The following is a 27,326-nucleotide window of genomic DNA, read 5'->3' as shown; positions in this document are numbered from 1 at the left end:
ACCATAATATTGCACCTTCACATACATGGATGATAATGCTACAACAAAATGAAGAATACAGAAACAGATATGAATATGTAAAAATAGATTATGTTGGAAACAAGAAAGACAATATATAAGAATAGAAAACACCTTAAACCATTCTTTTTGTATACTCATTCTTTGGTTCCTGGAAACTCAGAAGAAAAAACCAGATATATATATTTTTCCCCCCCAAGCTATTTGGTGCTCACACAGAACCTAGAATTTAAACTGAAACTTGAGATAAAAAAGTTGACTTTTTTGGCTACGAGGCACACACCCTTAAGAAGAAAGGGATGATCCAAAGATCCAGACTCCCTTACTCTCAAAAATCTGTCTGTAGTTACCTTGAACTTTAAAGATGATAATGAGATTGAAGTTCAATCATGTTTTATTACCTTTGTGAGAAACAGGTGAGGACGGGGGTAGAGAATGGAAAAAATGTGCACTAACAAGCATAGTAATTGCCCTCTTTTGTTTAAATCTTGATTCATCTAGACTTTGCAAATTTGGAAACTCTTGCTATCTTATTCTGAGCTCTGCTCTTTATCAGTGGATAGATTAGAGAACAAAGATTAAAAAACAGAATAGCCTCGTGTGTTTTGACCTCTTTGGTAAGCGCTCTGAGGTCTACGGCCATACCACCCTGAACGCGCCTAATCTCGTCTGAAAATATGCTTTAAATAAATAGACATGTAGTATTTTTCTTTCTATTTTCTTTAGAAGAAGAGAATGGGGGCAGAAGTTTCCACTGTCCTTTTTTCTAAATACTCTATATTTTATCTGCTAACCATGCTTCGCAAAGAAAGGCTGATTACAAAATCAGTTCCAAATCCTCTTCTTACCATGAGTTTGTATGAGTCATTGAACTGAAGACCTGGGCAAGACCCTAGCTGTTTACAGGCAGTAACTCTTACAGTTGAGATTAAAACAAAAGCTAATAGAGAAAAAATTTAGACGGGAACAAAATTTAACCCTTTCCTCTCTGGAAATAATTACTGAACCAATTTTGTCTTCACTTTAAAACTGGATGGGGGAGCATCTGGGTGGCTTAGTCAGTTAAGGGTCTGCCTTTGGCTCAGGTCAGGATCCCAGGAGGCTGAGCCCCACATCAGGCTCCCGGCTTAGCTTGGGGTCTGCTTCTTCCTCTGCCTCTCCCTCTGCCCTGCCCGTGCTCTCTCTCTCTCTTTCTCTCTCACACACACACACCCTCACTTTCTCTCAAATAAATAAATAAACTCTTAAAAAAAAAAACTGGATGAGAAGTTTTTCTCCCAAAGAGAACATATGGAAAAATACTTTTTTTTGTCACTCTAAGCATTAATTCTAACATTCATATGTAGCTTGCCTTTTTGGAGGGCTTTAAGGCGCATGATAGTGCTTTCCATCATTTGCTTCTATGAGAAACATGAAAGATGATGCACCTAACCCCCACCCCCATCCTCACTTAAAGGGGTGGGGACCACAGGGTAAGATGTATTTGTTCACAAAAATTCTGAGCACTGTGTGTCTGACACTATCTGAGTTTTAGGAACAGAAAGATTAACAAGAAGGACAAGAAGATCATCTGCCTTATGATCTGCAGGACATTCATGTCATTTTCCTCAATTCAAAAGCTTAGTTCCAATGATCCCAGCCCCGAGAGGGTGTCTCTACACCCAAGATTTCTTCCTTCCTTCTTGCCAAGTAATTCAGAATATAGGTTTTCTTACAGGGCACAGAGACAATGTTAAGGTCCTTTGGGATGTTCCAGCCCTCCATGTGTGTAGAGGGTAAAGGTTGGAGTCAGGAGGAGGTGACTGGGTTTCTGTTAAGCTTTCCAAAAGATGCAAGACACTTCCAATCTCCCAAATAGAATCAATTTCTGAGAAGCTATTGCCCTTCTTCCCACGTACGTGCTTGGTCCAAAGATAGGATGGAGGAATCGGCTCTAACTGATCTCTTCCTCTCACGTTACCCCACACCCCTTGGGCAGTGGTCTTCTTTCTTATGTATCATATCCCCCCTTATGTGCCACGTGTGCATTTATTTGTTTCTGCTAATCTTTTATTCCCTCTCTGAGAGAAATGTTGAAATTCCCTACAATCTGTGTAATACTTGGGTGACATAAATAGGAACAGACTCTATTTTTCAGCACTATTCTGTTAGGGATGCTGTTTTAGCTTCTCCCAAATATTAAGATTTAGCTGCTCCAGGTGGTGATGGGATTATTTGGGTATTTCTCACTAACAATCCCAACGGGGTTTAATTTTGCTTGCTTTTTTCTTTGTATTAATTCAGGATATTATAAAGTCAATTAAAGGATTTGTTAATAAAACAACATAACTCTTTAATAAAAACATTTACTGAGCATTTATTATGTGTCAGGCACTTTCCTGGCAGAAACAAACCAAAAACAGACAAAAAAAAAAAATCCTCTCTTAGGGAGTTTCAAGCTATGAAATGTAGGCACGTGCACACGCACACACATACACACACACACCACACACACATATCTACATACGATGGCATTGTGAGTCTTAGGTTAATACATTAGTGAAGTCTTTAGCAAGAAAGAGAGAAAGATGGGAAGAGCAACGCTTACCTAGGCTACTCTCCATCGCAGGTGTAGTACTCATTACCTTAATTCTCACAATCACCTAAGAGATCCATATTATGAGAAAATTGGGGATTTGAGAGATTACAGAGTTATGTGGCAGAATATCAAAGTTCTTTTATACCCACAACTCCCTAATGCCTTCTATGAAAGAACAAGTTTTGAAATAAACAAATGAGCCTTTGACATGTTAAATTCAGAATCATGAAAATTCACTGAGCATGCTCAATGAAGAGGAGCGCCTTCCCCTTCTTGCCACCTTTGTTTTTATGCTCTCGCTTCCCTGCAGATCAAAGTAGTGCTGCCATGTCCCCAGAAACCAAAAGTGAGAAACAGAGTATTGCTAACTCTCCTAGTCTTTAATTTGCACAATAATTAACTGCCCCATTTCTCTCAAACTCCTTCACATAAATGCTTTTTCCTGAAATCTTTCTATTCTTTGTACCCTTCGCTTACTTGACTCAATTGCAATATCTCCTCTGAAATATTAAAATCTCCTCCCTGCCTCCCTCTGTCTCACTCCCGTGTTCCTCCCTCTGACCGCAGGTGCAGGGCAGTCCGTGTATGCAGAACCTCCCAAAGCAGCAGCTAAACCTTCCTATCCTTAGTCATTACGTAAAGAAAGCAAAATGCAAAAAAAAAAAAAGTTCTTTCCTCATATGTTTGGATTATGGAATCTGTCATTAAATCTCTAGATGCCATTGCATTTTCATAGCACAAATGAGAGAACTTTCAGTAAAGTCCAAACATTACACTACGGGGGCCATCTTGCATTTCTTCCATAATGCTGATAAAATCTGCAATTTTCTCCTCCATCACTTGTCTTGGGCTAAGTCGTAAGGTCTATGGCAGAGACCATTTGCTTTGCTTTGTTTAGTTTGGCTTGGTTTTCTTTTAATTCAGAGCCTGAGCGAATGAATGACACAAAGCTCAAGATTGGGGCTTGGAGCAAAGACTGGTCTTGTGACCTAGCTACCTAGCTGCAAACTCACAATTAGTCAATAAGTATTTACCGCATCCCACACAAGGTGTGGTACGTCTGCCTGTGGTCTGCCTCCAGAAACGTGTATCTGCTTTTCAGACTGTCACCACGGCTTTTCTTCTGCCTCACTAAGGTAGCAATAGACATGCGGGGGTAGAGAGAAAAAGAACCGTCCTCCGCAAGTTCAAACTTGATGGTGTGTCATTTCGGTGTTTGCATAATAAAATCTGCCTAAGAATGAATTATGTCAAATATGTACAAGTGGTATTTTGCCTGCAGTCGTACCAGAATCCTTACAGCCTTCAAACCCTTACGGCTTTCAAACCAAAGACGGACACAGAGTGCCAGCCACCGGGTGATGTAAAGGGAAGGTTTTCCTATTTTGTGGGAAAGACAACAGCTCCGAAGTTAAGTCATTTGCCCGCGGTCGTGAAGTCAATCAGTGAAAACACCAAGGTTAACACGAGCAGGGCGACAGAAACAACATACACCCCGTGGAGGAAGATCCTGCTATTTCCACACAACATTTCTTATTTTTCATTTCCATCTGAGCCTCTGCATCTGTAGCTGAAGCCACACTGAGGCTGGGTGACGGGGCAAATGGACCTCCTCCTGAGCTCGCTTAGGAAGAATCAAAGGTTATTTAGTAGGGATCTTTGTTCTAACGTTGGTCCACTTTACCTTAACAGTTTTAAACTTCAATGCTTTCAGAATCAGAACAAATCAAGACAGGATGGGATGACTTTTACGATTCAGCAGACGGATTCAATCTGAGATTCTCTTCCTGCCCCTTGCTATCACTGCTCTCCATTTCCACTTTGGTCCCTAGGTGGAAACTTCAGTCTTGAGCCTTCTGTGTGCCTTTCTTTTAGTTTCTAGAAAGCAGGTGCTCTAAATCTAAGATCCACGAACTCCTGGACTCCCGTGGATGAGCTTGGGGAGATGGGAAGTTTATATCCACGAGCTCCCTGAAACTGCAAGGAAACTTTGTGGGAATGTGCAGATGAACATTTTACAGGGAAGGGGTCAATAAGCTTGATAAAGTTGCCGTAAGTGTAAATACATGCACAGAAATGAGTCCATGGCTGCCATAAAAAAGAAATAACAAGGTCCCCCACAACAAGTCCCATTCGGAGATCAAAAACTGTTTTGTTTAGAAATACAAGGAAAGGCTTGGCTGAAAAAAAAAAGGGGGGGTGTTTGGCGAGAAGCCTAATATTGTTAAATGGTGTTACTGCTATGCCAGCCTATGGGGTAAAGCAGAATTATAGTAACGGTCACTTCTCCCCCACAAAGGGCCAACCTGCCCAAGCTGCAAGAATGCTGTCCTCCAGCTTTTGCTTGTCCTCTCTCCCCTCCTGATGGCTGCGCTGATGTTGATGTCTCTCTTTTCTTAATATCGCCAGCTCTTCGGTTTCACTGAAGTCACAGCTTTACTTCCAATATTTTCTGGAGTTTCTTCTCTCTCTCTGTCAACAACATTCCAATGTACATATATATACACACATATATATATTTTATATATATATTTATATATTTTTATATACATACATATATATATTTTTTACATATATATATATACATGTATGTGTGTATATATATATATATATATATATATATTTTTTTTTTTTTTTTGTCCCTGGTGACAGAAATCACCCTTGGTTGAGAATGACTAACCAAGCACAAGAAGCAAACATGAGGGTCAATTAAGTAACTTCATCTTTTTGCACAGAGCAGGATGTGACAAAGAAGAGTCACTTATCAGATGTTTTTAAATGATATTCCAAATAGTGAAGTAAAGACAAGGGACTCTAAAAGCAAGAATTCACAGGTGACTCTCCAGTAATAATTATCTCAACAATTTGCTCTTCCCAAGTACAGAAATATGCACCCATTAATTGTTTTCAGTGCATCCATAAATGTTTCTAAGTCAATGTGACACATTTACCCCTAAATATTCCTGTGTTTTCTCAAGTCAGAAGGCACCTGTCACCATGGGGGTTTTCTGGAGTGACAATTACCATGCTCTCTTTTTCTTAAAACTGGGAAAGTTAAAAAGATATCCATTGTCAAAAACAGGACTCAGAGCGGGCCATTAAGCAACAGGACCTGAGCAGGGCTAAGCGGGAAATTAGAGCGTGGCGAACAAAGCTTAAAGCAAAACGTCAATGCAGGGGAGAGAGGGACAGAGGACACCAATTGTATCCAAGCGAAAACTGAGAACATGATCAAAGGTATTTCTGCAATTAGTGGCTCAGTGGGGCACATGTCAAGTTGAGCTTCAGCCATAAGTAAGTGAATCAGCCATGGGGGCATCAGGTTCAGAGATGAGATGCCTTCCAGCCTGTCTACTTGACAGACATGTACCAATCCCTTGCTCAGGACTCAGCTCTGAGTTTCCATCTTCACAGTGAAAATTTCCTGCTTGTTGTCGCACAGGCAGAGATGAAGCTTCCCTCTATCCATCTATTGCATCCAGAACATTGCTCTGTTCGAGGATTCACTCCTTGCTTTGTCACTATCAGACTGTCTTTTTTCCCCAATTAAATGGTACGTTTCTTAGGACTGGGTTTTGTTTTTGTTTTGTCTTCATGACTTAAGCATCTAGAACGTTGATGCAATATTCTTTCAACAAACCTTCCCTGAGTATGAACCAGATGCTGTCTGCTTCAACCCTCATGTTCTGTCCTAACATCCTTTAATAAGGGGAGAATATGCTGCCCCACCCAAACCCCCCAAAAAGAAGTATCACTTCCCATTGTTCGGAGAAAGATAAGTCAGCCTGTTACCCTAAGTGTATGTATGCTTCTGTGATGGGCTGTGGTTGCCATTCTCCATCCCAGGAAGAACTGCACTGTGATGGGCTCAGTGTCTCATGAAGTCACTATGCCCTGGGCACTCCCTGTAATTTAAATTGGCTTGTGGAAGGCAAGCACAGAGCTCAGAATCCTTGCCCCAGCTTTAGCACTATACACGTAATGAATGTATGACTCTGTTGATGAACACCATCAGCAGAGTGGAACATTGTATTTTCTATACCTCCCTCAGATTGCCTGATTTTTGTTGCTAGTCCTTAAGAGCTTATATAAATCAGAGCCACCACTTCTCATAAAATTGTTGAGATTTTTCTAATATTATTAAAATCTAATATGTCATTGCAATGATATTAGAAATGGAATTGATTGCATTCTATTGGAGGAGTCAAATGGATTCTGATATTCCAACAGTTGTCTTCCTTTATTCACATCACCAGTATGGGGCAGGCAACATATTCCAAGAAAGAGAGCATATTTAGAATCTACTTTCATTTGGAGGCATCAATTAGTTCTTTTAATAGCCTGGTTTTCCCCTATCTAATATTATCCGGAACACTTGTGAAATATGTTGATATTTATAGTTGTAACACGCACTACCTTCAGTCACATCGACTCCCAGATGACATCATTGTAATACTCTCTCAAAATGAGGAATGTTTTATAAACTTTTAATATTTCAATTACATATAACATATATGTTTCTCTCTATATATATATGTAACATATATATATATATATATATATGTATTTCTATTATTCTTTTTATAGCTCTCCTACAGTCAGTGGCCAGCAAAGCAGAATCAGCATCTACGATAATATTTTTAAGCACCCACAGTAGCCTGTCTGGAAACACAATAATATTGTGAATACCGTGGGCCACATGCTCTGGGGAACAGAGAGAGTCAGCAGCTAAAGTCAAATATTCCATCATGGCCGAAGGTAAAAAAAAAACGATAATCTTCTGCCATATCATATACCTATATCAGCATACCTATAAAAGCAATATACTAGATAAAACACAGAACCCAAAGATATATATATATTTTTTTTTTCTGAGTTAAGACTCATCTAGCTTAACTGCATATTTTTACAAAAACCATCCACACACACTGGAAAGCTGTAGTCAAATACATAGCCAGACAGATATCAACATGCAGGAATCTTGAGGCATTAGGAAGAATAAGCATGAGTGTGCCATAAAATATTAGTTTGGGGAAAAAAAAAAAGAAAGGTTTATATACAGTGTAGTTTCAAAGAGTTAAGGATAAAAAATATTGGTTTGGCTACATAAAAAAAAGAAGGTAACTTGCAGAATTTAAGTCCCAAGGTACACATTTGAAATTTTGTGATTATATTATTTCAAAATCTAAATAATAGTGCAAAGAGCTAGAAGAAAAAGGCTCAGTGGAATTTGAGACATTACAACCACTCTCTATAAGCAAAGCCCATTATGAATATCTTTAAATACAACAGTTTTACACCAGGAACAGATCAAAGAAACTTCCCAGCCTTGTGTTTATAATTATAGCCTCCCTTCCTTTGATGGTAGATGTGGTAATATGGTAGATGTGGCTATGTACACATGGATGTTAACGCCTGCTCTTTTGGAAAAAACTTGGGGCAAAATCTCTTACTTAGATCGTGTTGAGTTTCTGTTCTTTGGGCCCATTAAAGTCTTCCCACATGCTTGAGCCGTAATAGTTCCTCTTCTGTTCCTTATGAAGTCCATTTTCCACTCTTCCAGTCAGAAACCAGACAGCTGTCTTGAACTCTTCTCTCTTCCTTATTCCTTGTGCTTCCTTCTGTTCTCAGCATCATCTCTTGCATACAGTAAACATTCAGTGATTATTTCTTCAAATTACCTGCTATGCCATATTTTTACTTCCAAACGTGCTAACCTTTCCTCTTTCTCCTTATTTCTGCAGTGACATCTGTCTTTCCATTGCAATAATATCCTAGGCACTACATTCTTTTTCACCCTGCAGAGAGCTAGCTGCTAGATTCATCTTCCTAAAATACTACTTTAATCATGCATCATGTACAAAATCTCCAATAGCTACTTCTAATTTAGTTTTCAAATCTTAATACCTGGTTGTTGTTGTTTTAGTGAACCTCTAACCTGAGCAACCACAGTGTGTTCATCAATACTTTTCTTTATACCAACAAATAGCCTATTTTCCCCATGATTATCACTACTCAGGTGCAGGTCTAACCAAACCTCTGAGCTTTCCATCATGTATTCCCCTGGCCCGTGGCACTCCTCTCTTCAGTTATCCAAACTCATCCTTTGATTTCCAACTCAAGCCCACATCCTTCATTAAAACTTTCCTATTTCTTACTTCAACTACCTGAAGTACCTTTTTATTCCCCCCTGAACACAGTCATTAATCCACCTTGCAATATTCATTATTCAATTTTATACTATTCTTACTTCCCTTCCAATGTCCCTCCCTTAGTTCCTTCTAATTATTCCAGTCTGGTCTATCCAATTTGATGTCCTATCCTTAAAGGTCAGGACAAGGTTTTAATCACCATCTCTAAGCTCAAAATCATGAATAATAGGAATATAAGGAATACTTACTGATCTTACTAATGCTATGTACTGATTTTGATGCACTAAGTCAGAAAATTCAAAGAAACTAGTTGAAAGGGAAGTAAAAAACTACTTTTTTTTTTTCTAGAAATCAATGCCAATGATAAAAATCATGTGTAAGTTATGGAAAACAGCAGGTACATTAAGTCCAAAGCAACATCAATTTGAAAACTCTTAAGGAAATCCAGAAATTGCTTCAGTAGAGTTCACTTTTATTGTTCTTCTAGTCACCTATTATTCTAGCTTTCTTAAGTTGTAAAACAAGGAACATGAGAAATCTGAATATTCTTATAAGTAGTAGGAAAGAATATGATCACATTTTACAAATAGAAAACAAAAACACTGGGATGCCTGGGTGGCTCAGCCAGTTAAGCATCCAACTCTTGATTTCGGCTCAGATCATGATCTCAGGGTCATGAGATCAAGTCCCATGTTGGGCTCCGCGCTGAGCATGGAGCCTGCTTAAAATTCTCCCTCTCCCTCTGTCCCTACCCCCCCACTCACGCATGCGCTCTCTCTCTAAAAAAAACAACCAAAAAAACCCCCCCACTAACAATTAGAAAAATTTGTTTCAAGTTAAGTTCGTTTTTAAAATGTATTGGATTTAGTATTAAGTTAAAATACATTCACTCGTTTCAAGTGAGATGAACACATTTTGTTGTATGTAACTGATATTTTCATTGAGAAATGATCTCCTTCCTATATCCTTTCAAATCTCTGCTGCTTAGCCTTGCACATAGTATCAGAAGTTATTTTCTCAAATTACTTGTGATGAACACATTCTTACTTCCAAATGTTCTAATCTTTCTTTTTTCTCCTTATTCCTGTAGCCACCCTAATCATCCGGCCCTAGCAACCCAAAATATTATGAATAATAATAACAGCACTTGTTAAATAAACATATTCATCTAAATTGATTTCCTGGTGTTGTTTTGTTTGCTCGGAACATGGAGTTAATGAGCTCAAGGTGATAGAAATGTACAGAGTCATAGCCTAAGACTCTATAGCATTAGCTCATATATAAAAAGGCAGCATTTCCCTACCATATTGTGTGAAGTGACTTCTCAGTGAATCCTAAGTCGTACATTCCGCCTTATACCCATTTTGTAATTTCTTGCGCATACAGATGGATGTCTGTGATAATGTATCTTGACAAAGCTAAATTGAGTAAGAGTTCAAAATTTTCAATAACAAATCTAATTATATAATTTTAACTATATGTAAAAATCAAATAGTGCACATTACATTTACACATTTAATTAAGTAAGTTAAGTCACTTAATAATTCAACTGAGTATAGATTCTTCAGGGAAAGACTGAAATTTTTACTCAAAATCTTGGATATTGGTATTATACTTTAAAGCCTATTTTTAAAGGTAACACAAATATATTGATCCTTCCCATAGGCTACAATGATATATCTTGTTCAGTGAAAAACTATTTTTTTAAATAATCAAAGAACATTGAGAACAGAAATCAAGCAACATTTTTAAGGTCTCACACACAAGAAGTAAGTATAAAGTTAAGATAAAAGAGATGTTCTTGTATTGGACTTTAGAAATCACTAAATAACCGAATCAACAGTTTACAAATTATTTCCAATATTACTCTATGTAGAAGTTAGTAAGCCACATAAATGATATTCTCAGATTTTTTTTAAGAGAGAACATGCGTGTGTGTGCACCAGGAGTGGGGGGGGGGGGCAGAGGGAAAGGGAGAGAAAGAATCTCAAGCAGTCTCCACGCCCATGCGGAGCCCATCAAGGGGCTCGATCTCACAACCCTGAGATCATGACCTGAGCTGAAATCAAGGTCTGACACTTAACTGACTGAGCCACCCAAGCTCTCTGACATTCTCAGATTTTTAAGCTTAATAAATAACATTACTTTGAATATGCTTTGTATTGAAAACCTTTTATTCATATATACATGTATTTATTGGGTAAAGATATATGATCATTAACATTGGTTATGAAATAGTACCTTCCACGTTTCATTTTGTGCCCTCAGTTACAAGTGACTCACTATCCTCAAGTGTAAAGGCCTACAATTGTGGTAGGGTAGCCCACCCAATATTTAATAATAGCAAGAAAATGTATCCCTTTCTGGCAACAATGTTTATAGTCTAGCACATTGATAAAGCATTTTGTATATGCTGTTTTTATTATTATAACAATTGCTATTAAGGTGCAAGTCAATATCTTAAGAGAAGGAAGAATTACAATTTATAGCATGACCAATATTTATCTTAAGCATTCGGGCCTAAGTGTGTTGAACTGTTATACAAATTCAGTTCAAGAGTGGGACTTCGGTTCACCTTTCAAAAGATTGTGGTGTAGCTTTTAAAACAAATCTGAATAAACTATTTAACTTTTAAATTTCTTTTGTTATAAATTCAACAAATATGGTAACCAAAAAAAAAGTGACACCCACAAACCCAACAAGAGAGCACAGCAATGATTTTCTATTTTGCATATTACTTCAGTTCTTATCCATGTATTACTTTCATATATTGGGATCATAGTATGTATATTTCATATTATACATTTTCCATGTTGCTAGCTCACATAATTATCATTTTTAAAATATGCATACTAATATAATGAATCAATATACTTGATTATCCTTAATCTTTCCATTTTCTTTTAGACACTTGATTTTTCTTTGTGACTTTTTAAAATCAATAATATTACCATAAACATCTTTATTTATATGGAGCTTATTTCAACTTTGGATTAGTTCCTAGGATAAATTCTTGAAATTGCAATGATGACTTCAAAGGAACAAAAATATCATCCACTCACTGGAAACCAATATACTAACAATAAACTAACTCCTTTCCAACAAACACACGCACCCTTCATAACTTAGCCTTCTTGCTCTTTTCTTTTCCTTTTTAAATTTTTGTTGCTGTTCTCTTGTTTGTTTTTTGAGAATTTAAAAGATAAAAATGGAGCTGGGGATCTTTCCAGTTAATTTCCTTCTACTGTGTCACAATATGTTTCGGAAGACAATGTAGCTTATTCTACTTGAAAATATCTCTAAACCACAAATAACTGAGGCACAGTGTTGTCAGAGAGGATTGTCCAGTACAGAGGAACCCAATCACTGGATCTATACTACCTGAGTTCAAATCCCAGCCCTGTCACTCATCAGTTATGCAATCCCAAGAAAGCTGTTGTGCTTAGGTCTTGGTGCCACCTTTTAAAAGAGACACTGAGATACAGCAAACAAAATGGCAAGGGGTCTGGGGAATGTGTCATAAGGAACAGTTGAGCGAAGCAGCAATATTTAGTCCTGAGAAAAGATAACATGGTGGGGATAGGATGGTTGCCCTCAAATACCTGAAGAGCTGTCATGTGGAAGAAGGAATAGATAGAATCCATTTCATGCCAGAGAAGAGAACAGATGGAAATCACAAGAAGGCAGTTTTCAACTTTAGAGAAGGATGGGCTTTCTAATAATTACAGCTGTTCAGTGATAAACCTGACTTCCACCCCGAGTTGCAGGCTTTCTGTCTTTGGGGGATTTCTGGCTGCAGCCAAATGACCCTCTAATCTAGATGGTGAAAGTTAAATGCTAGACAGGGAGGTAGGGGATGGGGAACTGGAATTTGGGGGCCCTGCCAAAACCTAACAGGACTGGCCCTCCAGGGAGCGATTCCGGAACACTCCTTGAGATCCTGGGCATGGCATTGGTGGGAACAAGGCCGGCATCTTTCCAGTTGAAGCTAGAAAATTGCTGAAAATGGGGTCTTGGAGATTGATTCATAAGTAAAAAATAAAAGAGAATATTGGTGGAAATTTTTAAGTGACCTATCAAGGGAATCATTCTCAAGAACTGATACATCTTAAATAATAATTCCTGAAAACAAACCTGTGCTCATTTCTCTATGTTATGACTTTGTATTTCTGATTAAAGCTACTCAAGAAGGAGCTTTTTCCCCTCTAGAAGTATATGCACTATTCACCTCAGATTAAAATTAGATAGATCTCTTTTTTTAATTTAAATTTACCCCTTACATTTCTCTGTCTTACAGAATTTAATTCATGTGAGACAGCACTCTGTTTCAGAGGGCCTTTTGTTAAGTCCCCCGTGGTATAAGCCAAGGACACAGTGAGCATTTCCATGGAGGCCTATTAATAAGAGTCAAAAAATAAGATTGCTAAGAGAAACATACAGAAGTCATGCCATAATTTTTTTTTTAGTTTAAATCCCAATAAGAGAAGAGCTTTTTCCCTTATTTGTTCTTTGTTTTAGTTCCTGTTGGTTCAGCTGAGTCGTGGTCTCTTGTTTCAACTGTGTTTAAATTCCACTTCATTCTGAGTTTTGTTTGAAAACTTACAAGTGGAAAATCCACGGATATTAATGCCCCAGGATCACTGGCTTAAAAGATCTCAACAAGCGACAAGCCAAATCTTTGGGAAAACTATTTTCAAGGCTGCCAAGTCAGGGCTTTGTGCTGACCTTCAGGCCACAGGGAGCTCTCCAGCTGGCTCAGCGCAGGCCTCTGCGGCCACAGCGAGCTGGCCTCCCCCCTTTCCTCCTCCATTTGTGACTTGCCTCAACAAGAAAGATTTTCACAAGGTTCCCAAGTGTGGACATCCAGGAATCCCCATTACCACAGGCTGTCGGAAGATAAGGCTGTCCTGAACCACTTCCCCCACTCTGTAGTTCTCAAAAACCCTTTCTCTGAGGAAGAAAAAAGTAGAAAGTTTTGCCAAATGTTTTTAAAAGTGAAAAATGGCCTATTTCAGAGTGTAAAAGGAAAAGCAGCCTACAGTAGACTATTTGGATTCTAGTTCATTTAATTTATTTCATCTACTTTATTTAATTCTGGTTTTTTGGTTTTTTTAAAAGATTTTATGTATTTATTTGACAGAGACACAGCGAGAGAGGGATCACAAGCAGGGGGAGAGGGAGAGGGAGAAGCAGGTTTCCGGCCGAGCAGGGAGCCCGATGCGGGGCTCGATCCCAGGACCCTGGGACCACGACCTGAGCCAAAGGCAGACGCCTAACGACTGAGCCACCCAGGCGCCCCTTAATTCTGGTTTTTAAAAAAGATTCTATTTATTCATTTGAGAAACAGAGAGCAGGGGCCGGGGGAGGGGCAAAAGCAGGCTTCCTGCTGAGCAGGGAGCCGGGTGCAGGACTCGATCCCAGGACTCTGGGATCATGACCCGAGCCGAAGGCAGATTCTTAACCATCTGAGCCATCCAGGTGCCCCTAATTCTGGTTTTGTCAATAACTGTATGAACCTGAAAAGAAATCACGGATCCCTGCTATGTCTCTGTTTTCTCAAACATAAAATGGTAAGATTGCTACTTAACCCATTATGATGAGCAGGCTGTATTTGGCTCCTTCAAACATGCACTTCTTTCTTCTAGATGAGACATTCGCACAGTATGAATCTTAGTGGGAAGGGGAGCCAGCCACTCAAACCCAGGAAGCCAAAAAGGCCAGACACACACTCCCCCCATGCCTCGGCAGCTGGGTGTGGGCCCGTGACTTAAGCTTGGGTAAGCCAATCCTGCCCGGACCTCTGATTTTGCAGTGACGGAGAGAGAAAAATCCCTGGGCATGGGCTGCAGTGACATCTGAGCCCACGAGCAGTGGAGGTAGCGGCTTTAGTGTTGACTCACATCTAGTGGGAGTGTCACCTGCAGCCTTCAGTATCCTGCAGTGACTCAGTGCTGTCCCCACACACCATCACCAAGTGGAAGGTTTGGTTTTTGGTTCATGTTCACTTTTCTGAGCCTTACGTTGCTGCCTTTCCAGGAATGATGTGAGCGATTCACTATTTTTTCAGTTCCTTTTTGCTTAATTCAGCCAGTCCGTGTCTGTCGCTTGCTACTAAGAAAACTGAATAACATACCTGGTTACCTTGCGAAGCTGTTGTGAGTTATCTGGCTGAGTTATTTCAAGTGAAATTGCTTGGGAAATGATAAATTGAGATCTAATATCATGTAGTGAATATTTATTAAGATCTTTATGCAGGTAAAGGATGAGTACATGCAGGCTGTGAGCTCAAGGTGCTTTCAAAACAGTGAAGGGCACAACAGGAACTCAGACGACTGTAACACAACATACAGTCAGAGGGATCTCGTAAGAGATACAAGCAAAGGCATATGGCGCAAAGGGGAGGAGGTGTTATGAGAAAGTCAAAAGACGCACAGCTCATACTAAGTTGGGTAGACGAACAAAATTTCCACGGGGGAGTAAGTATTTGCCATCATCCTTAAAGGTTAAATTGGAGCTTAAGGTAGGATATGGATACTGACCTTGCAGTCAGTCAGTTATCTCTCTGCCTTTCCAGCTCCACTCCTGGGTCTTAACCTCCTTGGTTCTGTTTCCTCGCCCATGAAATGAGGAAGTTCCAGCAAGTGGTCTGCAAGCTTAGTAGGGCTCTTAAATTTCCGATTGATTCCCACAGGCCGTTCGGGAGAATACTGCAGATAGAAGGAGCACGGTAAACTAAAAAGTAACATGAGGAAGCCAAATGGCAGGTCATCCATAAATTTGGTCTCATGGCACCAACACCAAAACCAAAGGGGACCCAAAAGAGAATGTGTCCGAGAAGACTGAGTCCCTTGGTTTACAGTTATGGAGAATGTAGTCGCAAAAGAGAGAGAATTGCTTTTTTTTTTTTTTTTTTGGCTATAGGGCATTTATTGCAAACAGAACATCTGAGGTACGAGAAGCTGACCCGGAACCCACGCCTGCCCTGGCTACGATGGGGCAGTCTCGCCTCACCCCACGCCAGGCCCCTGGCACTATGGACCCAAAGCAGCCCGCCAAAGGCAGGGCCCCATGCTCTGAGGTAGCTGCATCTTAAGCCCCCACAGTACAACTCCCCAGGCTTGCCCAACTCCCTTGCGGATCCAGGCATGGAGGGGAGGAGGGAGTCAGTGGATGTCAGAGCCAAGGCGGGGACCCAGGTCTTGGTCCATCAGTCCAGGGCTGTTTCCCCCTTCAGCGTTGCTCTGCAATCAGTCAAGTTTGGTGTTTACAGGCAAGCCATGATTTTGAAGCCATCAAAGACTACAATTCTATTGAGAGCTCTTAAAGGTGCCTGGCATAAAGCTTCAATCATTCATCTGGGAGCACTCTACAGGGGTCCTTGAAGCCATCTTTTCTAAGGGGGTCTTACAGGCCAGGAGAGTGATATAAGAAAAGTGAAATAAACTCTGGAATGACAACGTTACATTCAAAATTTAGCCAGGTGTAAATTTAACCAGAGTCGGTTTACACCTGAATATCTCGCTTGTATCTTCAATTCATCCTATAACCTTCTTTATTTTAGGAAATAGGTTCTCTGGTGCTTAACCCTAGGTCAGAGGTCATTTGAGTTTTAACAATGAATAATTTCAGCTTTAAGTTGATTTGAGGGGACATTTTAGCATGTTTTTCATATGCTAAGCAACTTTAGAATTTAAAAAAGGCATTTTGCCCAGAGGAAGCACAGTGTTACAAGGATAATGAAAGGAGCACTTAATAATTAAGCTCAGATTTAAAAAAATTACAAGTTTGCCAGCTTATTTAATCCCTTATGATATTAAGACTATTGGCCATAAAATAATATTTCCTTGCCACTTAGGTATAGAAATCTTTTAACACTGAGGTATTTATTCTAAAGAGAGATTATCATCATAAATAATGCTTGCAGATGAGAATTTAATATTTCACTATTTTATCAATAACTATGAATGCAAAATATATTTAAGCAAATCACAGTATGTGTTACTTCCTATGTGATTAAAAAAACAACAACAAATAATGAAGGCACTTACCCCTCCTCCAAAAAAAAAGAAATAAGAGTAAGAATCATTCCATCACTTCAAGGCAGGCTAAATTAAAAAGTCAAAAAAAGACTATAGTTTATTGATTTCCTTAGGCTACTTAAAAATAACTGTGGACCTCTATTCTTCTTACCATGAAACAAAATACTGAACTCTGCCCTTTGGGCATACTACCATACTTCAAATGCTGATCTTATCATCGCTTGCAAGTCAAACAGAGTTGGACTTTAAAAGGAAGAAAGGAAAAGCCTGGAGCCACTGGGAAGCATCAAGGGGTCAGGCTGTTGGTCTGGTTCTGGTCAGAGTGGACCTAGGGTAGCAATGCCTGAATAAGAATCACTCAGCTCCCAGTTGACAGTTTTCAAAGTATGTAACCAGAATTTGAAATATAATATATAAAGACCCATATTCTGAAACTGATGTTCTATTTCATTCAGCATCTTTCCATTTGTTCTATTTGTGAACGGGAAAGAGTAAAATTTCCCCTTGTCACTACAATTTGAATTCTGTTTGCAATAATGAATCATTATAAGAAGCTATAAAATAATAACACCAAACTGAATTGGAAATCGGTGGACTTGGATGGGGGTTTTCTCATATGTTTAAAATTTCAGCCACATCCCTTCTGGGTTCCTGGATGCTCATTTTATACTAAGTTGTGAAATGTATTCATCAATCATAAGTGGGAGTTAAAAGCTCCCCCAAAGTACAAAGCATTAAGAATTAGTTCGATTAATATTCAATTAACTAAATGTCATTTGTTTGCTGGTATGAGTGGCTCCTTTAAATTAATCTCTCTCTCTCTCTGTCTGGCTTTTTTTTTTTTTTGAAAGATTTCAGAATTTTCCATCTCTAACTCCCAGGGACAAACATGGCTCAGTGGTCTTCCTGGAGCAGAATCTGACACTTCCCAGCAATACTCCATATAGAGGCTGGGTTGTGACCCGGAAAGTAGCTGTGAGTGTGCCGGCAGGGATCAAAATTCTGGACTGGAGAAGCTCAGGGGAACGTCCTGGAAGGGTTAATAAAGATAAGTACTTCTTACCGAAATGTACCTCCATATGCGTTTTAGATCTTCAACTTTCACTGAAATTGAAAATGTCACAGCAGTGTCTTACACTCTTTTCTTTCCCAAATCTAAACTATTTTTAAACAGGAAAAGGGCAGGATGACCATGATTCCAATTCTATATTCCGACTAATAATCTGATTTGTGTTACTGAACAGAGAACAACATTCTCCAAAAGAAAACATTTTGATCAGGATAAGTAAACGAGACTGCTCAAGAAACGAATCTGGAAATGGCTGGGTTTTAACTGTGAGGGCTCTTCTTCTTTTTTCTTCGAAGAGGTGCGTGCAGTTAAGAAACCTTGCAGAAGGGGAATCCGCACACTTTCAAACCGCACAAACACAAGGGGGCAGGAAGAGCTCAAACTCTGACTTAAAAACCGGCTCACCGAAATGGGAGCTAACCTATTTTCGTTGGCCCTCCGGATATTTATCAATTCTCTTGGCATGCAAAGAAATGTGATGCTGACAAGTAGGTTTAGTTTGTACTTGGTCTAATTACTGCAAAGAGAACAGGAACGTTTCTAACGACAGCTACCCGAACAGCGGCTGCTTTGGGAGAGCCTGGGGCTACATTCCCTAGATCTTATTTTTTGGTGCTAGTCTCGCTATTCCGATCGGACTGACTGCATTTCTCACGCATTCCAAACGTCCCTCCCGACCCCCCCCCCACCTCTTTTACTCTTACTCTGAACTTTGGTTGCAAAGGAGGGGCTTGTTTAAAACTCACCACCAAGGACTGTGCCCCTTGTAATTTACGAGGAGAGAGCAGCGGCCCCGGGTGGGGTGTGTGTGTGTGTGTGTGTGTGTGTGTGTGTGAGCAACCTGCTCTAGCATTGGCTTTTAATTCTAGCTGTCCTTCTTTTGCAAATAAGCCCCAGCCTTTCTTCCCAAACTGCTCTGGGTTTCGAGGCAAACACAAGCGACATTGCGAATAACTTTCCTCTCTGGTTTGCAAATTTCAGTGAGCAATAACCACACACTCCCCCGCGCGAGACCGCATCGACTGAAGGGGATGGGAGCTAAAATGTGTAATCCTGGATCCCAGGCAGCTGAAGAACTGATGCAAGCTCAGCCGCATGTCCCGACTCCTCTGCTGGAACCCCAACCCTGGCATCCCGGAGCGAAACGTGAGCAAAGGTGGGCACCCCGAGACCGCCAGTACCCCCTTGCTTCCAGGACAACTTGTAGCGCCTTGTATCTCCTCCCCTCGGCACGGTTTCCCCGCCTCCGCCCCTAGGAGCTGATTGGCAGATATCACTACCCAACCCTGGACTCGGGGCCTCCTCCCGGGACCAACGATTGGCCTCCTGGGAGGACTGGAGTAAAGGGGTGCTAGGGAAGGAGTTTCCCTCAAAGCTCTAGGTCCGGGACCTGGGAAGCAGGAGTGGAGGGACTCGGTTCTCCCAGCCAGTGTGCGGCCGGCGGCGGAGCGGGACGGCCAGGGGGCTCAGCCTCCGCAGCAGCGCCAGCCCGGCCCGGCCCGCGCAACTTTCCATCCTGGCCCAGCCGCGGCTACAGAGTACGGGGTTCCTGGCACTTTCCGGAGGGATCTCTTGCTCCCTGCCGGGGGACTGACTGCGCTCTCTAAGGCTGACCTGTCCGAACTCTTAACACCCGGATCATGCACGCGGCCAGGACCCCCGGGATCGCCTCCCGCGCGGGCGGGGTGGCCCACCCCCCCAGTTTCCAGCCGATACCTGCGCTGCCGCCCCGCCTCGTGCTGCTGCTGCTGCTTCTCCTGTCACTGGTAAGCTGCGTCCCGGCACAGCCCGCTGCCCCTGGCCGGGCGTTGCTGTCCCCGGATCTCGCGGGGGCTGCAGGGGTCCCCGCCGAGGAGGCCATAGTGCTGGCGAACCGTGGGCTCCGGGTGCCCTTCGGCCGCGAGGTCTGGCTGGATCCTCTGCACGACCTGGTGCTGCAGGTGCAGCCGGGGGACCGCTGCGCGGTGACCGTGCTAGACAACGACGCGCTGGCCCAGAGGCCTGGCCACCTGAGTCCCAAGCGCTTCCCGTGCGACTTCGGCCCGGGAGAGGTGTGTTACTCGCACCTGGGCGCGCGCAGCCCGTCGCGGGATCGCATTCGGCTGCAGCTGCGCTACGACGCTCCGGGAGGGGCAGCAGTGCTACCCTTGGTGCTGGAGGTGGAGGTGCTTTTCACCCAGCTGGAGGTTGTGACTCGGAACTTGCCCCTCGTCGTGGAGGAGCTGCTGGGGACCAGCAATGCCCTGGACGCGCGGAGCCTGGAGTTCGCCTACCAGCCCGAGACCGAGGAGTGTCGCGTGGGCATCCTGTCCGGCTTGAGCGCGCTGCCTCGCTACGGGGAACTCCTTCACTACCCGCAGGTTCCAGGTGGAGCCAGCGAGGGGGGCGCCCAGGAGCCAATCCTGATGGACTGCAAAGCTTTCCAGGAGCTAGGCGTGCGCTACCGCCACACGGCCCCCAGTCGGTCACCAAACAGGGACTGGGTGCCCATGGTGGTGGAGCTGCGTTCTCGAGGTTCGCCCGTGGGCAGGCCTGCTTTGAAACGTGAGCACTTCCAGGTGCTGGTGAGAATCCGAGGAGGGGCTGAGAACAGCGCACCCAAGCCCAGTTTTGTGGCCATGATGATGATGGAGGTGGACCAGTTTGTACTCACGGCCCTGACCCCAGACATGCTGGCCGCCGAGGATGCTGAGTCGCCTCCTGACCTGTTGATCTTCAACCTCACCTCTCCTTTCCAGCCTGGCCAGGGCTACCTAGTAAGTACTGATGATCGTAGCCTGCCCCTCTCCTCCTTCACGCAGAGGGACCTGCGGCTCTTGAAGATTGCCTACCAGCCCCCGTCTGAGGACTCTGACCAGGAGCGTCTCTTTGAACTGGAGTTGGAGGTAGTGGACCCGGAAGGAGCTGCCTCAGACCCTTTTGCTTTTATGGTAGTGGTGAAGCCCATGAACACACTGGCTCCCGTGGTCACCCGGAACACCGGTCTCATTCTTTACGAGGGCCAGTCCCGGCCCCTTGCAGGCCCTGCGGGCACTGGACCGCAAAACTTGGTCATCAGCGACGAGGATGACCTGGAGGCAGTGCAGCTGGAGGTGGTGGCTGGGCTCCGGCACGGTCACCTTGTTCTTCTGGGGGCCACCGATGGCAATGCTGCCCCTAAGACCTTTACGGTGGCTGAGCTAGCGGCCGGCCAGGTGGTCTACCATCACGATGACAAAGATGGCTCACTGAGTGACAACCTCATCCTTCGAATGGTGGATGGAGGACGCAGGCACCAGGTGCAGTTCCTGTTCCCCATCACCTTAGTGCCTGTGGATGACCAACCACCAGTCCTCAATGCTAACACGGGGCTGACGCTGGCAGAAGGTGAAACGGTGCCCATCCTGCCGCTTGCTCTAAGTGCAACTGACATTGACTCAGATGACTCTCTGCTGCTTTTTGTGCTGGAGCCGCCCTCCTCAACCGTAGGGCATCTGCTTCTCCGCCAAACTCATCCTCCCCGTGAGGAGGAGGAGGAACTGAGCAGGGGCCCTTGGAGGAGACAGGGAGTATTCTATGAGCAAACGGTGACAGAGTGGCGGCAGCGGGACATAACCGAGGGGAGGCTGTTCTACAGGCACTCGGGGCCCCATAGTCCTGGGCCAGTGATGGACCAGTTCACATTTCGAGTCCAGGATAACCATGACCCCCCTAATCAGTCGGGACCACACAGGTTTGTGATACGCATTCATCCTGTGGATCGCCTCCCTCCAGAGCTGGGCAGCGGCTGTCCCCTTCGGATGGTGGTGCAGGAATCCCAGCTCACCCCGCTGAGGAGGAAGTGGCTTCGCTACACTGACCTGGACACAGATGACCGAGAACTGCGTTACACAGTGACCCAGCCCCCCATGGACACAGATGAAAACCGCTCGCCAGCCCCACTGGGCACCTTGGTCCTGACTGACAACCCCTCAGTCGTGGTGGCCCATTTTACCCAAGCCCAGATCAACCACCATAAAATTGCTTACAGACCCCCGGAGCAAGAACTGGGAGTGGCTGCCCGAGTGGCCCAGTTCCAGTTCCAGGTGGAGGACCAAGCTGGGAATGTGGCTCCGGGCACCTTCACCCTTTACTTGCAGCCAGTGGACAACCAGCCACCCGAGATCCTCAACACTGGTTTCACCATTCAGGAGAAGGGCCACCACATCCTGAGTGAGACTGAGTTGCATGTGGTTGATGTAGACACTGATATGGCCCACATCTCTTTCACTCTCACGCAGGCGCCCAAACATGGCCACATGAGGGTGTCTGGACAGATACTGCATGTAGGGGAGGTCTTCCACTTGGAAGACATAAAACAGGGTCGGATTTCCTATGCCCATAACGGGGATGAGTCTCTCACTGATAGCTGCTCCTTGGAGGTCAGCGACAGACACCACGTGGTGCCCATCACTCTCAGAGTAAATGTCCGGCCAGTGGATGATGAGGTCCCCATGTTGAGCCTTCCTGCTGGCACTCTGGGGTCATATCTAGATGTTTTAGAAAATGGAGCTACTGAAATCACTGCCAGTGTAATCAAGGGGACTGATGAGGACACTGATGATTTGATGTTGACTTTCGTCTTGGAAGATCCACCCTTATATGGAGAAATCCTGGTCAACGGAGTTCCAGCAGAGCAGTTTACCCAAAGGGACATCTTAGAGGGCTCTGTCGTCTATGCCCACACTAGTGGTGAGATAGGCTTGTTGCCCAGAGGGGACTCATTTAACCTGAGTCTGTCAGATATGTCTCAAGAATGGGTAATAGGTGGCAGTACTATCCAAGGAGTTACCGTGTGGGTGACCATCCTCCCTGTTGATAATCAGGCTCCAGAAATTTCTGTGGGTGAACGGTTTATAGTCGTGGAAGGTGATAAAAGTGTTATAACCTCAACACATATAAGTGCTGAAGATATTGATTCACTAACTGATGACATCTTGTGCACCATAGTTATTCAGCCTACCTCCGGTTACGTTGAAAACATTTCGCCAGCTCCAGGCTCTGAGAAATCAAGAGCAGGAATCGCTGTAAGTGCCTTTACCCTGAAAGACCTCAGGCAGAGTCATATTAACTATGTCCAGAGTGTCCATAAAGGGGTCGAACCTGTGGAAGACCGATTTATATTTCGTTGCTCTGATGGCATTAACTTTTCAGAGAGACATTTTTTCCCCATTGTCATCGTTCCCACCAATGATGAACAGCCGGAAATATTTATGAGAGAATTTATGGTGATGGAAGGCATGAGTCTGGTGATCGATACGCCCATCCTCAATGCTGCTGATGCTGACATTCCCCCAGATGATCTAACTTTCACTATTACCCAATTTCCTACTCACGGTCACATCATGAACCAGCTGATAAATGGCACAGTTTTAGTTGAAAGCTTCACCTTGGACCAGATCATAGAGAGTTCAAGCATTATTTATGAGCATGATGACTCTGAGACTCAGGAAGACAGTTTTGTGATAAGACTAACGGATGGTAAGCACTCAGTGGAAAGGATGGTCCTCATTATAGTTATCCCAGTTGATGATGAGACCCCCAGAATGACCATCAATAATGGACTAGAAATAGAAATTGGGGAAACCAAAATTATCAACAACAAAATATTAATGGCAACTGATTTGGATTCTGAAGACAAATCTTTGGTTTATATTATTCGTTATGGGCCAGGACATGGCTTATTGCAGAGACAAAAACCTACAGGTGCCTTTGAAAATATCACACTGGGCATGAATTTCACCCAGGATGAAGTGGACAGAAACTTAATTCAGTATGTCCATTTTGGACAAGAGGGCGTTCGGGACCTAATTAAATTTGATGTGACTGATGGAATAAATGCCCTCATAGATCGCTACTTTTATGTTTCCATTGGGAGCATTGACATTGTCTTCCCAGATGTAATAAGCAAGGGAGTATCCTTGAAAGAAGGTGGCAAAGTCACCCTCACAACAGACTTACTAAGCACCAGTGACTTGAACAGTCCTGATGAAAACTTAGTTTTTACCATCACCAGGGCTCCCATGAGAGGTCACTTAGAGTGCACAGATCAACTTGGAGCACCCATCACATCTTTCACTCAGCTCCAACTGGCTGGCAACAAAATCTACTACATCCACACAGCTGATGATGAAGTCAAGATGGACAGCTTTGAGTTTCAGGTCACCGATGGACGTAACCCTGTCTTCCGGACATTCCGTATCTCCATTAGTGATGTGGATAACAAAAAGCCAGTGGTCACCATCCATAACCTGGTTGTCAGTGAGGGTGGAAACAAGCTGATCACTCCCTTTGAACTCACTGCCGAAGACAGGGATACTCCTGACAGATTTCTGAAGTTCATTGTCACCCAGGTGCCTGTTCATGGTCAACTCCTATTCAACAATACCAGACCTGCCACGGTTTTTACCAAGCAAGACTTGAATGAAAACTTAATCAGCTACAGACACGATGGCACTGAGTCGAGTGAAGACAGCTTCTCCTTCACGGTGACTGATGGTTCCCATACAGAGTTCTATGTTTTCCCTGATACAATATTTGAAACAAGGAGACCCCAAGTGATGAAAATCCAGGTCTTAGCTGTTGACGATAGTGTCCCCCAAATTGCCGTGAACAAAGGGGCCTCCACACTTCGCACTCTGGCTACTGGTCACTTGGGCTTCATGATCACAAGCAAAATATTGAAAGCGGAGGACAGAGACAGCCTACATTTTTCTCTCAGGTTTATTGTGACAGAGGCCCCTCAACACGGATATCTCCTCAACCTGGACAGAGGCAACTACAGTGTGACTCAGTTTACACAAGGTATGGCACACTTTTCTTTCCTTATACCCAATGGAAAATGCAGGTCTTATTTTCTGAGGGTATGGCTATCCCCGAAAACTTTGTAAGTAGGGGATCAAATTTGAATCTAAGGGAAGAAAAGGAAAGGGAAACAGAGAGATGGGGGGCAATACAGAGACTCACTTTTCTGGGAGAGGAGCTCGCCTCTTGCTGTATGTCCCACTGCAGTGCCCGGCCATAAGGAGGAGTACGAGTGTCTTTCAATAGCAGCAAGGTATGGTGCCAAGGCAGGAGCTAGACTTGGGTGAATTAAGGCTGAAGCAGGCTTTTGAGTTCTGCTTTCTTTGCCACCCCCGTCCTCCCAGTGGCCTGTTGGGTACGCTGCAGGTTGCTCATGAAGCATGTGGGCACCTTAGAGAAAGATGTGCTTTCTACATTCTTTGTATTTTTCTTGCTGTTATTTTCACCTACCATTGAAATAGAGCCTTCAAATCTGTATTACTTTGATTAATTGTGAGAGCAATGTTCTAATCCTGTTACAGTTCTTAGAAACTTTGTAACTGAAAAAAATGTGTTTAGACCTACTTTGTAGATGTATAATTATTCTTCTCTAATATTTTATGACTTAGGCAAACACCTCCAGCATCTGCATTCTTGAAGCTAAAGCGTTTTTCTAACCTAAATTTTCTTTGTGTGTGGACACAATCTGAGACAGGAAGGGCAGGTGACCTCTGCAGAGTTACTCAGTGACTGAAGGGAGAAGCCCATTCAGTATGCTGGCTTGGGAAGCAGGGCTCTGTTCTCTAGAACGTGCGACCTTCACTACAGAGGGCTTCGGGTGGCTTTCATGAAAATCTCACCATGTCAGGATGGAAACTAGATCTCTCCTATGTGGGCTCTGTGAGTGGAGATGAAGTTTACCCTCGGAGCATCCCAGTGGGGGTGTTCTCTTTCCGCAACAGTGTTGGGCTCTAACAAATGCTTTAATAAACGGATGTCGCAAAGTATAGTGTTAAAGTGAACTGCTTCTCTGTTTTAGATGCTGGCAAATAGCCCTGCACTCCAACCTCCTGATTCTTGGCTAAAAGCCTGAATATATTCTAGGGCCTGCAGGGACAGGAAAACCTCAGAGTGCCAAGTGTCATGCCAGACCAGCAGGAAACTTTTATGTGAAGGCTTTCTGAGGATAGAGATGCCATGCAATCTTAGACTGGTTTATTTTCATGGAAAGTGAAGAGGATGAAAGGAATATATTACAGGATAGAAAATGTGACTTCAAATTGGTCCTCTGACCTGAAAAAGTAATCTGACTTTAAAGATTTTTTTTTTTAAAGGAATTTGTGGAAGAAGACAGGCAGACTATTTAATTTAAATTCTATGGACCAGGTCCAACAGCTGAAAATGTTGGAATATTACATCTTAAATATTGAACCCTAAATTATGCTATTTCAGAGAGAGGCTGTCTCTCTCTCTCTCTCTTTCTCTCTCTTTCTCTCTCTCACTGATAAGGACTCACCATGATTAGTCTTTATGGTCATTTGTAAATATAGTCAGTTTATTATAACAAGTGTAGATACATTTTTAAGATTATAAGAGAAATGAGCACATTCCAATAAGAACCCAAACACTGCTTGGGAAAACTACTGGTAGTTCATCACAGAGCACTCATTTAAGCAAGTTGAGGCTGCAGTTTGGCTCAGGGTGGTTATTTCTGGAGACGAGTTGGGTGAGTAAAAATGGAGAGGCTCCATTACACAGCTACTGTGTTGCTCTCTTCGAAGAGAAATAAAAGCAGTAGCTTGAGTGAGGACGTCGCTAACTTTGTATTTGTTTTTGTTTTTCTGTTATCACGAAGGGATAAGCTGAACTATATTTTGATGGATTTTCAGTGCACTGGGTTAAGTCAAGTTAGCATATGTGGGCAAAGGAGGTTATTCCTAAATCGATTTGCTAGTTGGTCCCTAGGAGAAGAAAATCCATTCATTTCTAAACCTCATTCAATTTTATTATTAGGAAGACTTAACAAGGTAGAATTAGACAAATTAGAGAAATTATTTCAATGTTGCCTCTTTGCCAGGGTGCCCCTGCTGTCTCCATCACTTGTCTCAAGGACCTGGACTTTTTTCTCTATAATAAGTACACAGTGATATCTTGTGGGAGATACATTACAGATCACTTTTAGAAACTTCTCCCAAAGAGTTTGAACCAAGGTGTGGTTGCCAGGCATGTCAGTGAACTTAGAATTAAAATGAAAATACAAAATCATGGAATGCTTGTATACATGAACTGAAATAAATCTGATGCATGATCAGTAATTAGAAGAAAAAGTTGAAAATAGAGCTACGCTATGACCCAGCAATTGCACTACTGGGTATTTACCCCAAAGATACAAATGTAGGGATCTGAAGGGGTATGTGCACCCCAATGTTTATAGCAGCAATGTCCACAATAGCCAAACTATGGAAAGAGGCAAGATGTCCATTGACAGATGAATGGATAAAGAAGATGTAGTACATATATACAATGGAATATTATGCAGCCATCAAAAAAAAAAAAAAACAAAACTGAAATCTTGCCATTTGCAATTACGTGGATGGAACTAGAGGGTATTATGCGGAGTGAAATAAGTCAATCAGAGAAAGACATGTATCATATGATCTCACTGATAT

At 42.8% G+C, this 27,326-nt stretch overlaps 1 protein-coding gene and 1 long non-coding RNA gene across 2 annotated transcripts in view; one reads left to right on the top strand and one right to left on the bottom strand.

The window, feature by feature from the left end:
* Positions 1 to 7,193: 7,193 nt before the first annotated feature.
* On the bottom strand, positions 7,194 to 19,709 carry LOC118534754 (uncharacterized). The gene is made up of 3 exons (XR_004916865.2): positions 19,573 to 19,709; positions 15,288 to 15,455; positions 7,194 to 8,235 (listed from the first exon to the last, which is right to left on the bottom strand). It is a non-coding gene; the product is annotated as an uncharacterized LOC118534754 (long non-coding RNA).
* The window catches only part of FREM2 (FRAS1 related extracellular matrix 2), a 162,216-nt gene continuing 154,144 nt past the window's right edge, over positions 19,255 to 27,326 (top strand). The window contains exon 1 of the mRNA XM_036090816.2: positions 19,255 to 24,678. Coding sequence (XP_035946709.2) covers positions 19,497 to 24,678 — 5,182 coding nt within the window. The 5' untranslated portion in view covers positions 19,255 to 19,496. The remainder of the gene's footprint in view (positions 24,679 to 27,326) is intronic.

Source organism: Halichoerus grypus, chromosome 4, assembly GCF_964656455.1.
Source record: "Halichoerus grypus chromosome 4, mHalGry1.hap1.1, whole genome shotgun sequence".
Lineage (NCBI taxonomy): Eukaryota > Metazoa > Chordata > Mammalia > Carnivora > Phocidae > Halichoerus > Halichoerus grypus.
Note: the sequence above shows the minus strand (reverse complement) of the source record. Positions and strands in the feature narration are given on the sequence as shown.